Source organism: Falco peregrinus, chromosome 1 (genome assembly GCF_023634155.1).
Source record: "Falco peregrinus isolate bFalPer1 chromosome 1, bFalPer1.pri, whole genome shotgun sequence".
Classification (NCBI taxonomy): Eukaryota; Metazoa; Chordata; class Aves; order Falconiformes; family Falconidae; genus Falco; species Falco peregrinus.
The window spans coordinates 88,121,036-88,133,787 of NC_073721.1; the positions used below are offsets into that span (position 1 = coordinate 88,121,036).

The following is a 12,752-nucleotide window of genomic DNA, read 5'->3' on the forward strand; positions in this document are numbered from 1 at the left end:
CCTTCTCTACCTGGCTACAAGCAACAAGGCTGGAGTGCACAGAGACAGACACCCCAGTGCTGTGCTGCCGTACTCTCAGTAATGCAGTGTGCATTCAGTCAGCTGAGACTAGTAACAAGTGGAGCCAAATTTTGTGTGGTGGGACAAATGAAGGCTTTTCTGCTTTCTAAATCTGAAATACAGTCAGTTTCCTGAAGAACACTGTAGTGCTCTGGACAAATTGAGGAACAAATGTGGCAACAAGAAACTTAAATGCTCCAGTTTCGTAGAAAAAAAAGCACAGTGTCTTTAGCCAGCTATTAAGAATTCATTAAATTCTTAGATGAACACACACACACACAAATGCAGAACATCCTGAAGCCTGGGAATGAGCACAGGATCTAGCAGTGCCTCAGAGTATGTCCTTCAGAGCGCTCCAGTACCCGTGCGCACCTTGCGAAGTGAGACCTCATGTATCTCCTCAGTGTGGTAGCAGTCAGCTCCCCTACATGCAACACTACATGAAATATAGTTCCTTAGTTGGCATTTTCTCAGAGAAAAAGGTAGGACTTGAACTTCAGTTTGAGGTGCTGGTAAACACTGGTATAAAAAAAAAAAATCTGTTCATAAATTTTTCTTCTAAACACATAGATTAAATATTAACATAGGAAAGAGGAGACATTACTAGCTAGGCCTTTAGAAATCTGGGTGTCCTAAAACAGCCAAAAAAGTCCATTTTACACAGTATCCACTGAGTTAGCAATCTCTGCAGAACCACTGCTGTGGTAATCGAAGCCTCCAAAACATGGGGATATTCCCTGTCCTCTCTTTCAAATACTGCAGCATTCTGCATAAGGAAACAGTTTGTGCTTTTGTTTACTGCAGTTTAGCCACAATGAATAAAAAAGATCCACATATTCAAGTAAAGATACTGCAAGTACATCAGCTGGGTCCAGTCCCTTTTTCATTTCACCCAACAAGCCAAGCTCATGCCAAGTGATGTAACTGGATGAAAGTTAATGCTGTCAGTCAAGATCCTCTGGGCCCAGGGGGAGCTTTGCAAAAAGCGTCAGTATGAGAGAGAACTGGTGTTTGTTCTCTGAGTAACATGCAAAAGATTTTTCAGTTCATTTATGAAAACTGGTTAAAAAGCAGAACATGTAAGAGCCTGGGAAAATCCTTTTGTTTGCCCATTTTCAAAATACTAAATTTCAACAAGAAAAATTTGGATGGTCATAGTTTTAAAAGCTTCAATTATCAGTTGATAAAAAAAACCATAATCAAAGAGATTCCATTTTTTCTTGACCTTTACTCAAAGTCAAAGAAGTTAAAATAAAGATGCTCAGAGCTCTATGCTTAAATACAACATGCCTTCCTGTTACAGTGTCTCCTCTGCTCCCCACTCTTGGCCTTCCAGCAGCGAGAGCTCTCACTGCCACTCCCGTTCATGTCAGATGTTTGAATGGGATCCAAGGTATAAAAAAGATACAATTATTCAGCATCTATACAAACATACATATTTGTACAGTCCAGACAGCCAACCATAAATGTGGATTTAACAGAACATATATATTTTTTAAATCCAGTAGTTAAAGTAGTGCAAAGAGGTCTGTGCTTTTAGATGTATATATTATCAGTTATATACATGGCATTTTCCTGCCTTAAAAATAACTCTGAATAAACTCCTGAAAAATGGGGACTAATAGAAAAAATAATCTTAGGATTTTGTAGGAAAAATATAATTTGCAAAATGGTGATTTCTTCTTGCTAGGAACAAGTAACAAAAATATACTCTCACACATAATTTTTCAGCATCCTAGACAGATGTAACAAGTACTTCTGCAGCAGTAGCCCATCTTTTAAACAAAGTCTGAGTCCCTTACTGTGCTGCATTTTAATTAATATCAAAAGGCACTTACGTCAGTAAATATATGCTTACTCCTTTGTACATGTGAGTCTGGGTTTTAGCAATGTAAGCAAACGCTAGAACATTGTTGATTATATAGGAAGTGGTTTACATATAAGAATTCTATATAAGAAAGTAATTTATCTAAAAATATTGGCCCTGATCCCAGGCAGGGCCTTTGCCTCTTTGTATTATTCCATTGATCTCAACCGGAATTGACCCAAACAGAGCATGTCTGGAGGGCCCCACTTGAAAAGATCACAGTTAGTCAGAGCAACGCTTTATCTTTCAATCTGTCTGTTTAGAAGGAAGGATGAGGGAGAACCCAAGCTATTGGCATGTCAGGGTACTGCCTTCATCAAAGACAGAGGTTAGAGAAGTCTCTGGGTACTGCCTTATTGAATAGTTCCCTTTAAGCCTTCTACTGCCACAGCTTTCCCACTGGCTCAGGCACATTACTCTGATCAAGTGGTGTCAACACAGGTGCAGTCCCAGAGGCTCAGAGGTACCTAGGATCAAGCCACTGACCAGACTGATTCCCACGGACTTTGGAGTCTGCCAAAGACAGGACTGTAGATGAGGATGATGTCAGTGTCTAGTGAAGAAGATGCTGATTCAAGCTGCTTCTCGCCAAGACTGGACTTCTGTGCTCTTATGGAGCCTGAAAGGGGCAAAAATACCTTTTTCAAGGTGGATTTTTAAAAATCAAATGAGCAATTCCCTCAGATCCTAAGTCTTCCTCATAATAATATTTAGCCAGTATTTCTCTTGGTGAAACTGAATTTTCCGTTACCATGGAGGTGTGATGCAGTGGAGAACTTCTGAAGAACTTGTGTAGACAATTAATTTCTTTAATTTATACTATTATAAACAGCATAGGGATATCTTTGTAGAAAAATCAGTCCCAAGTTTCATCTCCAGTCTTCAAGATGGACCAATGCTGTACCATTTAACAACAACTTTTTCAGGGTTGGCAATAGTATCTTTCCATTGCTCTACTGCTTCACTGTTACTGCTGTCAGAACTTATCCAGACCTGCAGTAAGAAACAAAAAGAAAAATAAAATTGAGTTTACCTGATGTAACACAGAGGTCCAGCCTTTATTAATTCCCAATAAATACCGCCAAGTGTAGAATGAGATACAATGTGTAGACTGTGACCAAAGTGTGAGAGCAACAAAGACAGTTCTGTTAGGACTAACATATTCGGGCTTTCAGCTGGGAACACAGGGAGTCTGGGTTTAAATTTAGCTTCTAAAATGTTTATAGAGAATTCACTACATACTGATGTTTCTCTGCTTAATAAGATGGTTTAAATCAAGCATTCCTTGCTCCATTCAAATGCACATGCTGGGGTCAAGGGCTCATAAGGGCCAGTGATGGCTCTATGCATTGAAACTCCAGATGGCTACAAGCCACCTGGCAGCCCAAGCTAGCTGTCCAGTGTTTTCAAATGCATTTAAAATGGCACACTCCAACAGACATGGCCAAACTTGCATTCCACAGAGGCTGCTAACATGCCTATACCACACACAGTCACACCAAAAGAGTCCATTTCTTCTCAGCATTCAGTTAACAGATAGTGGCCATTAAATGAGGAAATGTGGTACAAGTAGGAAACATTCCCCCTGAACATTTATCATCAGCCTCCACTGCCAAAAGAATTATGCTTATGTAAGCAGGTATCATTATTTACAGGACTCTTATTTCCTCAAGTCTTCCACGAATGAGTCCTTTTAAGACTTCTCAGAAAACTTCACCATGAAGTACATTTAGCCTACACAGCTGAGGCAGGAGTCCTCAAGAAGTGAGAATAATGTCTTCCAGAATACCATAGACAGCTGGTGTTTCATCCACAGAGATTCAATATACATCTTGCTCATGATTAAATACATGGCTGTAAAAGCAGCCTAATCTAAGTATTGTCTGCTTAGAACAGCATCCAATTAAACATCATTCTCTGAAGAACAAAGTTAATAGATCCAACTATACTCATCTTTTTCCAGCTACCCAGCCAATTGCTCAAAGTACATTTTTCCCTGAGCCATATTTTATGTCTTCATGCATTATGTGGCAATGTCTGCCTGCATGAGCTGAAATAACCTTTTCCAAATAACCTCTGAGGAGAAGTAGCTCATTTCCTCCCCCTAAAAATAAGATATATGATTAAATGTAACTTGTCAGATTGAGATGACCTCACATATTGCCAAGTGACTGCAAAATCATACCCAGTTATTTGCATCCCAAGGTAGCACAACTAAAAAGAACAATTTTTTATTTTCCTATTTCAAATCCAATTCCACCAACAGGAATCACAGAAAGATGGAACACGTGTGACATGAGGCTCCATAAAACAGAGGGACTTCACATAACTCTTGCTGGCCCATCATTTCTATAGCACATCAGCTTCTCCTATAACTGCATGTCTTCAGCAGGCACAAGAAACATCACTAGAATGGGACAGTACCACTTCCTGTACCTAAGGATAGCATCTGACAAGAGACATTACAGTTGTGGTCTCAAAATCAATTCTACATTATTCATTTATGCATATATTAAAATTCTGCTACTAAATCTAGCTGTGTCAGGGAGAGCACAAAGCGTTAAGAACAGCTATGGCTCACCATACCAAAAAGAAAAGGAGAGAAAGAAGGGACAGGATGATAGTAAATTAGAACAACCAGGGGAAGAGGGAAGAGAGAATAAAAAGAGACCAGACTACGAAGTTTTATGGGGGTTAAATAAACCTGATAGTACAAATGCTTTCAAAGAGATACTACTGAAGTTCCAGCTGTTAAAAAAAAAAAAAGAGAGAAAGAGCACTCGGCTAAAAAAATAATTTTGCTTTTGGTCACCTGTATTATCACTTGATGATACATATTTAGAATATTGTGCTGATTTCAGCATTGTTTTACTCAGGAAGGCAGTCTGATATTGTAGCTGTTGATACTTCCTTTTACACAAACCTGTTTGTAAGTGTATTGGTATAGTAAGCCATGGTATTGGTACGGTAAGCCTTTCTGTATGGTACGTTGTAGGTTGTGAAATTCCTGTGAGTGCTGTTTGTTTTCTTTAGAAAGCCTAAAGGCAAGGAGGAGATTGTATGTCTGTCTGTTGGAAGGACTTTCACATAGTAATACTCCACACAAAAATGACTTAGGGATTTCTTTTTAAAAGAAGAATCAAATGTCAATTCCCTTTCTGACATTAGTGTGTGAGAGTCCAGTGCTATTCTTTCTTGGGTTACATCCAGAAGAGTTTATCAGAATTTACTATTTTGCCATATGCCACCTTATTTAAAGTATTTTAAAATTCATACCAAGAAACCTGTGGAACTGGATTTTAAGTAAAGGACATCATGCCAGTTAGCAGAAACCAACCTGTCCCAGGAAGTGTTTTCTTCTCACTGAGCTTCTGCTGTAGAGCTTGATGAGAAAGCCAGTTCCTTGTTCAGCTTGGCTGACTGGAAAAATCATCATTTCTCCCCACTTCACTTGGCCATTAGTGGACTTCAGAAGACGAGTCTTCTTCTTATAGATCATCCCTTCTGTAGTAAACATCCCAACTTTCACAAAGAAATCTAGCACAAAAAGGAGGGGGAAAGGCATAGCACACAAAGGGTTACTTACAAACACACCCAAAAAGGAACTGACAATATCCACATGTATGGTTTAAATTGCAGCAATTTCCCAAAAGTCTGGCCAAAAAAACTGTACAATAGCTTTCCTGACCAGTCACACAAACAGTACATTCAATAATATTGAATTGATTAAGACAGTATCCAAACAGCAAGTGCAGGCTAACGCTCTTGTATGTCAGGATTAATACTGGGATAAAAATCTTCCAAAATACATAAAGATGTAGCTTCAAAGCAAACAAAAAAGTAATTAAGTAAGACATCTGTGGAAACAAGCCTTGGCAATGGAAATCTACTGCACAACATGTTAGTCTGAGGTTTGGAAGGAATGCTATGAATTGCCAACCCATTTGAGAAGCAATTTACCTGTTACAAATGCTTTTAGAGAGGAGGCATGAGACAGCTGATGTGACTTACTTGAAGACAGTGGTGTAGATGGAACTGGAAGATTTTGTGCTTCAAGTATCTGTACCTGTATCCTCCTGTTTATTGCTTGAAAACAAGTTCCTACTTGAAGTTCTGCACGGCACACCTACAAGCAGAAGAATGTTGCCATAACATCTGGATTAAGTTGCTTATAAACTCAGGAAAAACAGGAATTCTGTCATAATTTGGGCTCCCACATTTCTATCTGGGATTTCCTAGAAAGAAATATAAGCATGTGTTGTGTACACAACCTACAGATGCACAGTAAGTGCATTTTGCACTTGTCGTAGCTGCAGTACATGTGCAGTGCACATAAGGCCCTCGTGGTCTTCAGTCAAAGATACTGGACAAATAAATGAGTCCTCAGTTTTTATCTGTGAAAGATTCCTCAGTGGTAAGAGCAAACACATACAGGGAAAACCAGAAATGCAGCTGTAGCTCTATTAAACCTGGGTGTGGAAGTGAAAGACCAGATATGCTCCACTAACACAAAAACCTTTAGAGTTCTCCTCCCACACTTTTGAGTTTTGCAATATGGAGATATAAACAGTGCTATCCATAGATACATGGCCCCATCATTTACTGTCATCGACGTTTAGGGTGACTGCATGCTGTGGAGTTTCCTATGTTACCGAAGTACTTGTGTTTTACATGCCTATATACATACAGCCCCCCCCCCCCCCCCCCCCCCCGAATGTACTCAGATCTCAAGCCCGAATTTTTTTTAGAATTTTTGTTAGCGGCAAAGTTGAGTTGAGGCATCCTCATTACTCTCCTGTCAGATGCTAACATACCCTGAACACTGTAAGAGCAGCAGGAGAAGGCCAGTAGAGACCCAGCTTTCCTGACAGCCTCCAATCGAAAGGACTTTGCTAGTCACGGTTCCTTTCAAGTTTTAATGCACTTCAGTGAAGCAAAACGCACCAAGCAAGAGAGCAACAGGTCAGATAAAGAGAAGTCAGGCTCCAGTTCATCGAAGACACCCAAATTCTCTTTGAAGCTCTGCCACAAAATTTCTGTGTAGCCCCGAGAGGAAGCCACTTACTCCACTCTCAGCTTTGGCCCTCTATTGGCAAGTAGGGTAGGTTGCTGCCTCACGGGGTAGTAGAAGGATGAATTCCAAAAGTGTCTGGAGGGCTTTTGGATATAATGGTGAGAAAAGCCAAAACAGAGAAACTGTGAGATGATTCAGGAATTTACACTGGGATGAAGCCATTTCTAAAACAGCTGCTTCTTTCCCTTAACCTTACTGCTTTTGAAGCAATATGGTTATTCTTGTTAGAACTAAAAAATGTCAAGTGTAACTTGTTAGATATCAAGAGCATCACTCATTACTCAGACACACTTAGATAAAACTTGCTTTTAAATTGCTAATTCAAGTTTAATTTGTTGAAAATACAAATGTCTAGACACAACCTGTAAAAGAAACAAACAAAGTAAGGGTAGGGGGAAAGGAAATCCCACTGTGAAAACCACCTGCTTCTTATTACAGTAATGGGAATGAACTGGCTGAATTATTACTTCACAACATGCAATCTGAGTATTAAATATATAGCTATCTCAGCAGTTTCAAGCCACTGAAGATCTCAGCACTTTTCTTCCATAACAAAAGCAGATACCATTTGGTCTGAGCTCTTGCTGTGAGTCCTAAAGACCTTCTGATGCTTTTTTGGTCAGAAAAGGCAATCACCTGGTTCCCTTTGCTGAACATTTCCCCAGAACGTCCCTCCCTCAAGCTGTGAGCCATGGTGTGGAAGAGCTTGCTCTAGCTCTTTTCCCAGAAACAGCTGAAGTTTACAACAAGAACATCCATGTGCAGAGTTCAAAAGTCTGCATTTTTTCCCCATCAAAACACCTTTCCTGAGGAGAAAAAAAAAGGAAAAGGAGGAAAAAAGAAACCCCCTGATTGTTGTTAAGATTAAATTAGTACTGAATTATTTTACTTTCATTTCCATCAACTTTCTAGGTGATATAACAACATGCTTTTGCAGTATTGGCACTTACAGGTGCTTTGGAAGGAGGAGATATATCCAGCCAATGACTTGACTCCTCCGAGCTGAGGTCCCGTAGTGCCAAGGAGCACCCTCCAATCGTTTTTTTCCTGGGAGTCTGTATCTGGATTTTAAATACCAATCTGACAGCCTGCAGGCTTTGCAGTTTAATAGCAAATACAAAAGTTTCCATAAATTCAATATCCTAGAAAGAAAAACAGAGGAGTAACTTCATTATGGTACTGATGTTGCACTGAGCCAGAAAACTAGAAACCAAGGCTTCCTGGTCCTAGCCACTGCTCCCAGCTACCATTTTAGGTTGCCACTGAAAAGTCTGCTTTTACAGCAATAAGTGCCCACAGACTCACCACCTCATTGTCACACCCCGGCAGGGACAAAGCTCTGGATTATTTTTCACTACCATAATGAGTTGAGGCTATTTCTTCTGGAGCTTTACAACAGCATACACACATGGTCATAGCAAATTCTCCTGTGGCCTTTTGCTTCAGTCTCTCCTGCTAGTTTTATTTTCTTTCACCTTTGACTTGTATTGTGTGTGGTTTATGTTGGTTTACCTTCCACCCCCTTAATGTTCCTTTACTGCCACTATCAGTGGTCCCATGCGACCAATTCTTACTACTTTCTCTGGAGAGGAAGTACGAACTTTATCTCCTGCCCTAGTGAGAGGCAGTACATATCTACCTCCCCGGGGTGAAAGTGCACCTACAGGTATCCCAGTCTTCCTCCAGTCCCCCACCGTTGAGTTGCCAAGGCCAGCAGCTCATGGTTCATTCCCCTATGAGCATATCTGTCCTGCAGACAGGCAAGAAGGACGGCAACAGTACAACACAAGACAGGGTATAGGGGGAGGAACTGGAACAAGGCTTTTAATAGAATTTTGAGGAAGGGAGGGGGTAAGTAACCTGAGCCTAGGCAACTACCACAGCAAATATGGCACAGGCATGGATGTTTGGGCCATTTTAACAATCCATTTACATTCCACTTTTATATTTGGGGGAAATAAGATTTCGTGGTGTTTCCCCCACCTCTACTTACGTTGCAGCCTTCCTTGGCAGAAGATTTGAAATGCACTGGTTTGGGCAGTGTGAGAATTCCCTTGACGCAGATACGAGGATTCTCCCCACAGCTAGAAGGCCAGCTCAGGTCTTTGCACTGCAACATTTAAAACACAGTCAGTTTAGACAATGTTAAGACTCTGGCCTTCAGACAACTTAGAAACAGTCTTTTACATTGTTCTTGAATTATGCATAACTCCTGTATTACTGAATATAAATCAGAACTAGTGTAATGATTATGTCACTTCAGATAATTTAATTATTAAATTTTCACAACCAGAGGGTAAAAAATTACTTGGCAGATTTTAATGATTTCGATATGTGGCAATCTGACAACAGATCAATCACTAAATCCCTTGCATAGTATTTATCACTTCATGTAGTTATGAGGTTTCTGATTACTTAAAGTTCCATTGTCTAAAAATTATTCACTGTTCTTGGAAATGTATAAGACAGCTAGCATAACAGAATCACGTTAGCTAACAAAAAAGTCACAAGAAGCTACATGTTCTCTTCTTCCCTGAAGGAACTGTTAGGTTCAAAGTCAGTTAAATGCTGCCTTCAAAGTTGCTCCAGTTTTCTGCCTCCAGATTTCTACAGGAAAACTTCCACAGCAGGACCCATCTATGACCCGCTCAGCTTTCTTATCTATGCTGAACAGTTCCTCACTCCACAATCAGAACATACGTATAATAACCTAAAGAGTTCTATAATACTTTACTATTGACTGCAGCAGAACAGAGATTGCAATGGGGGTGGGGCGGGAAGAGGAAGATACTTTGAATGAAGCCCAGCATTACATTTGACTAAATTGTGTTTATATTAATACTTAAAAGTAATTTTCTTTTTCTCCTAAAAGTATTTTGTAAAGTAACAGAGCACCAAATTTAATGAGAATTAACACTAAGTATAGCAAAATAGTCGTTTGAGTAAATAATAAAGTTATTTGTATTTGCTTACATGTAAAACTGTGATCCAAATCTGTTCTACAGAAGAAACATAACACAACTTCACATTCAGTCTTCCAAAGTCTCGTTCGTCACCTGATAATGTAATAGTATCTATGGAAGAAAGCCAATTAATGTTTTTAGAAGTAATGCAGCATCTTAAAATTTTCCAAGAATAAACAGAATAAAAGTATTTCAAGAATAAGGGAACTCATTAGTAGGTGTACTGCTTATCTTTGAAAACTTATCTCAAAATAAGTTAGAAATACCTTAACACCTACATTTTGAGGACAAAATATTGTAGCCTGACCTTCTGCATAGCTAAAAGCCTTCACATTTACCTCAGTTATCCCTATTTAATTTAATAACTTGTGCTGTACTCAAACAACTTTTAGAAAGACAAAAAGCATGTGCCTGAGATACCCAGAACACATTTATAATCTATCACTTCCCTTAATTACTTCCACTATTAAGTTTATGAACTGGCCTGCTTTTTCTCTTTCTCATATTTCAATTCCAGCCTAGCGAACATTTTACTATGATGCTTTTCTCCAAGTCAGAAGAGCCATTTAATATCCAGTTTTTCTCTTCATGACTGAAACTATGTCATTGCCCCCCGTTCTTTTTGAGGAGACTGGGTGAAATTCTGACTTTCAGTAGGGTGACTTTTGTGGGGATTTGATTAATTTTTGAGGGTTTATTTTGCAGTATCCCCACTTCTTCAGCATTCTTTCATGAATAGGGATACTAGGTTTGCATGCATTATTCTTGCCTAATTCTCAGTGTAATATGGGTATTGGATTCCAGACACTTCCCACAGAAAAATACTGATAGATGAAAAAGGACTAGAGCTGTGACCAAGGTGCTGCATTCTCTTGGTTCACTGCGGTAGTAAATCTGAGGATTAATTTTTCAAAAGCATGAGGACTCCTGGAAAGCTCATTTGCTCAATCCTCTGACAACAGGAAGGTGCACATTCAAAACTCTTAATTTCAAATTGCAAAGTAATCTCCCAACTGGTCTGCTAATCAGATTCAACTCAAAAAAACCCCAAAAACCCCACCAACCACCCAACCCCTCAAAAAATCTAAAAAAAACCCATCAACAGTAGAGACAGCTTAATGTTTCAAGTGCAAAGGGAAATATTTCATTATATGGTAAACACAACATTACCCAGACTCCTGTTACTGCCTTGCGAATCCTTCCTGGAAGAGGTACTGCTAGGTACACTGGACAATGAATCGTATCTCTGGGGAGAAAAAAACCAAATCCCTTCATTCAGAGCAAGAGATGCAAAAAACCCCAGAGATTCTACCATCAGACAAGGCATGAATGAGAACAAAACCAGTATCCAATTTCAAATAATTGTCTCATTCCCTACTAACCTCTCGATCCAGGAGCATGGAATTACTACTCTGATGCAAAGAGCTAATAGAGGACACATATGGCCAGCACAGATGTTTTTTGCTTACTGATATATATGCAGCTTCATCTCTATGTAAAAGATGATTATTTGAAAAAAATTGCAGTGTTTTTTGCATCAATGGAAATTTCTAGTGTTCCACTTTTCAACTGATGGGAGAAATCACAAGATGATGAACCACAACCTCTTGTCTGTCTTGTCCTGCCTAATAAGCCTATTCATGTTTCTCAACAGCCCCACTGGGCCAGAACAGTAGGAGTCAGAGAAGACATCAGGAAAGAGCCTCTTGAAGTTTGTCAAGATGTTGAACTTCTCCTTGTAGCCCTTCCAGTGCGTAGTAGAATGCCCTTCAGTTTTTACTTTGAAAACGCAATGCAACAGGAACAGATACACCAAGCAAACTGAGTTTGAGTATAACCTGTTACAAGGGGAACTCACCTTCATGAATCGATGAGGTGGGCTTCTGAGATCAAACATTGAATGGCTTACATCAAGTGATCCAGGCAAAGCACTAGGTCTTAGATCACTAACTAAAAAGACAAAGAAAACAATACAAATTATGTAAACATTCTAGAAAAAAGAATCATTAAGAAGTTTTTTTGAAATTTAAGTAGACCTATGGTAGAACTGAAACCTAGCTAAATAACATCTAAGGATGTCAGCACCTTTCCCCCCTTCCCTTCCTAAAACACTCTCCTGAAATGACAAAATGGAAAAACCAAGCCACTAAAATACCTGAATCAATTCCATTTTTGTAGCAATGGTAGAATAGGGAGCCTGCCTCAAAGTTATTTCCTCAAAAGAAATGTATTTTCTAGTAGATACTTTAGCAAAACAGAAAAGCCTTGTCTTTTAATCTTGTCAGCCAGACCTGGGGCTTAGCCTGATCTCCTTTTTCAAATTTTTCCACGGTAAAGACCCCAGTGGCAAAAACCTGCTGCCTGCTAAACTTGGCCTTATCTCCCTGGCTTTACTGATCACAGTGTCAAAGCACCATACTCTGCACCCTTACTAGGTCTCAGACAAAGCAAGTCTTACTTAACTCTAAGATGACACGTACTTGCTATAACACAAAAGCAAGATCTTTATTTTACAAAAGGGTAGTTCCCTCAGCAGCTGGACGTGGTTAAGTAGATCAGTTTTGCACTGGAGGCAGACATGCTAGCTTGCTTTGCCAGTTTGTCCACCTTCGTGTGATGCAAGCAAGTCTTGTTAAGCCCCTAAAAGACAGAAAGTAACAGCACAGCTGGAAATCAAGGAGCGCTGGCTCCACAGCTGGTTCACCAACCAAGAAGTGGCTATAAAATACAGATCAGTCTGAGAACTGCTATAATCAAACATGTCTTCTTTAGACTAATGGATTTTTCT

At 39.5% G+C, this 12,752-nt stretch overlaps 1 protein-coding gene across 6 annotated transcripts in view; it reads right to left on the reverse strand.

Annotated features, from left to right (window-relative positions):
* Positions 1-1,268: 1,268 nt before the first annotated feature.
* The window catches only part of TC2N (tandem C2 domains, nuclear), a 30,804-nt gene continuing 19,320 nt past the window's right edge, over positions 1,269-12,752 (reverse strand). For all 6 annotated transcript variants that reach the window (XM_055813269.1, XM_055813260.1, XM_027793177.2 and 3 more), the window contains 8 exons: positions 11,823-11,914; positions 11,135-11,210; positions 9,975-10,075; positions 8,995-9,111; positions 7,952-8,143; positions 5,939-6,053; positions 5,265-5,464; positions 1,269-2,920 (listed from right to left, as the gene is read on the reverse strand). In XM_055813269.1, the coding sequence (XP_055669244.1) occupies positions 2,810-2,920; positions 5,265-5,464; positions 5,939-6,053; positions 7,952-8,143; positions 8,995-9,111; positions 9,975-10,075; positions 11,135-11,210; positions 11,823-11,914 (1,004 nt within the window). In that variant the 3' untranslated portion in view covers positions 1,269-2,809. The remainder of the gene's footprint in view (positions 2,921-5,264; positions 5,465-5,938; positions 6,054-7,951; positions 8,144-8,994; positions 9,112-9,974; positions 10,076-11,134; positions 11,211-11,822; positions 11,915-12,752) is intronic.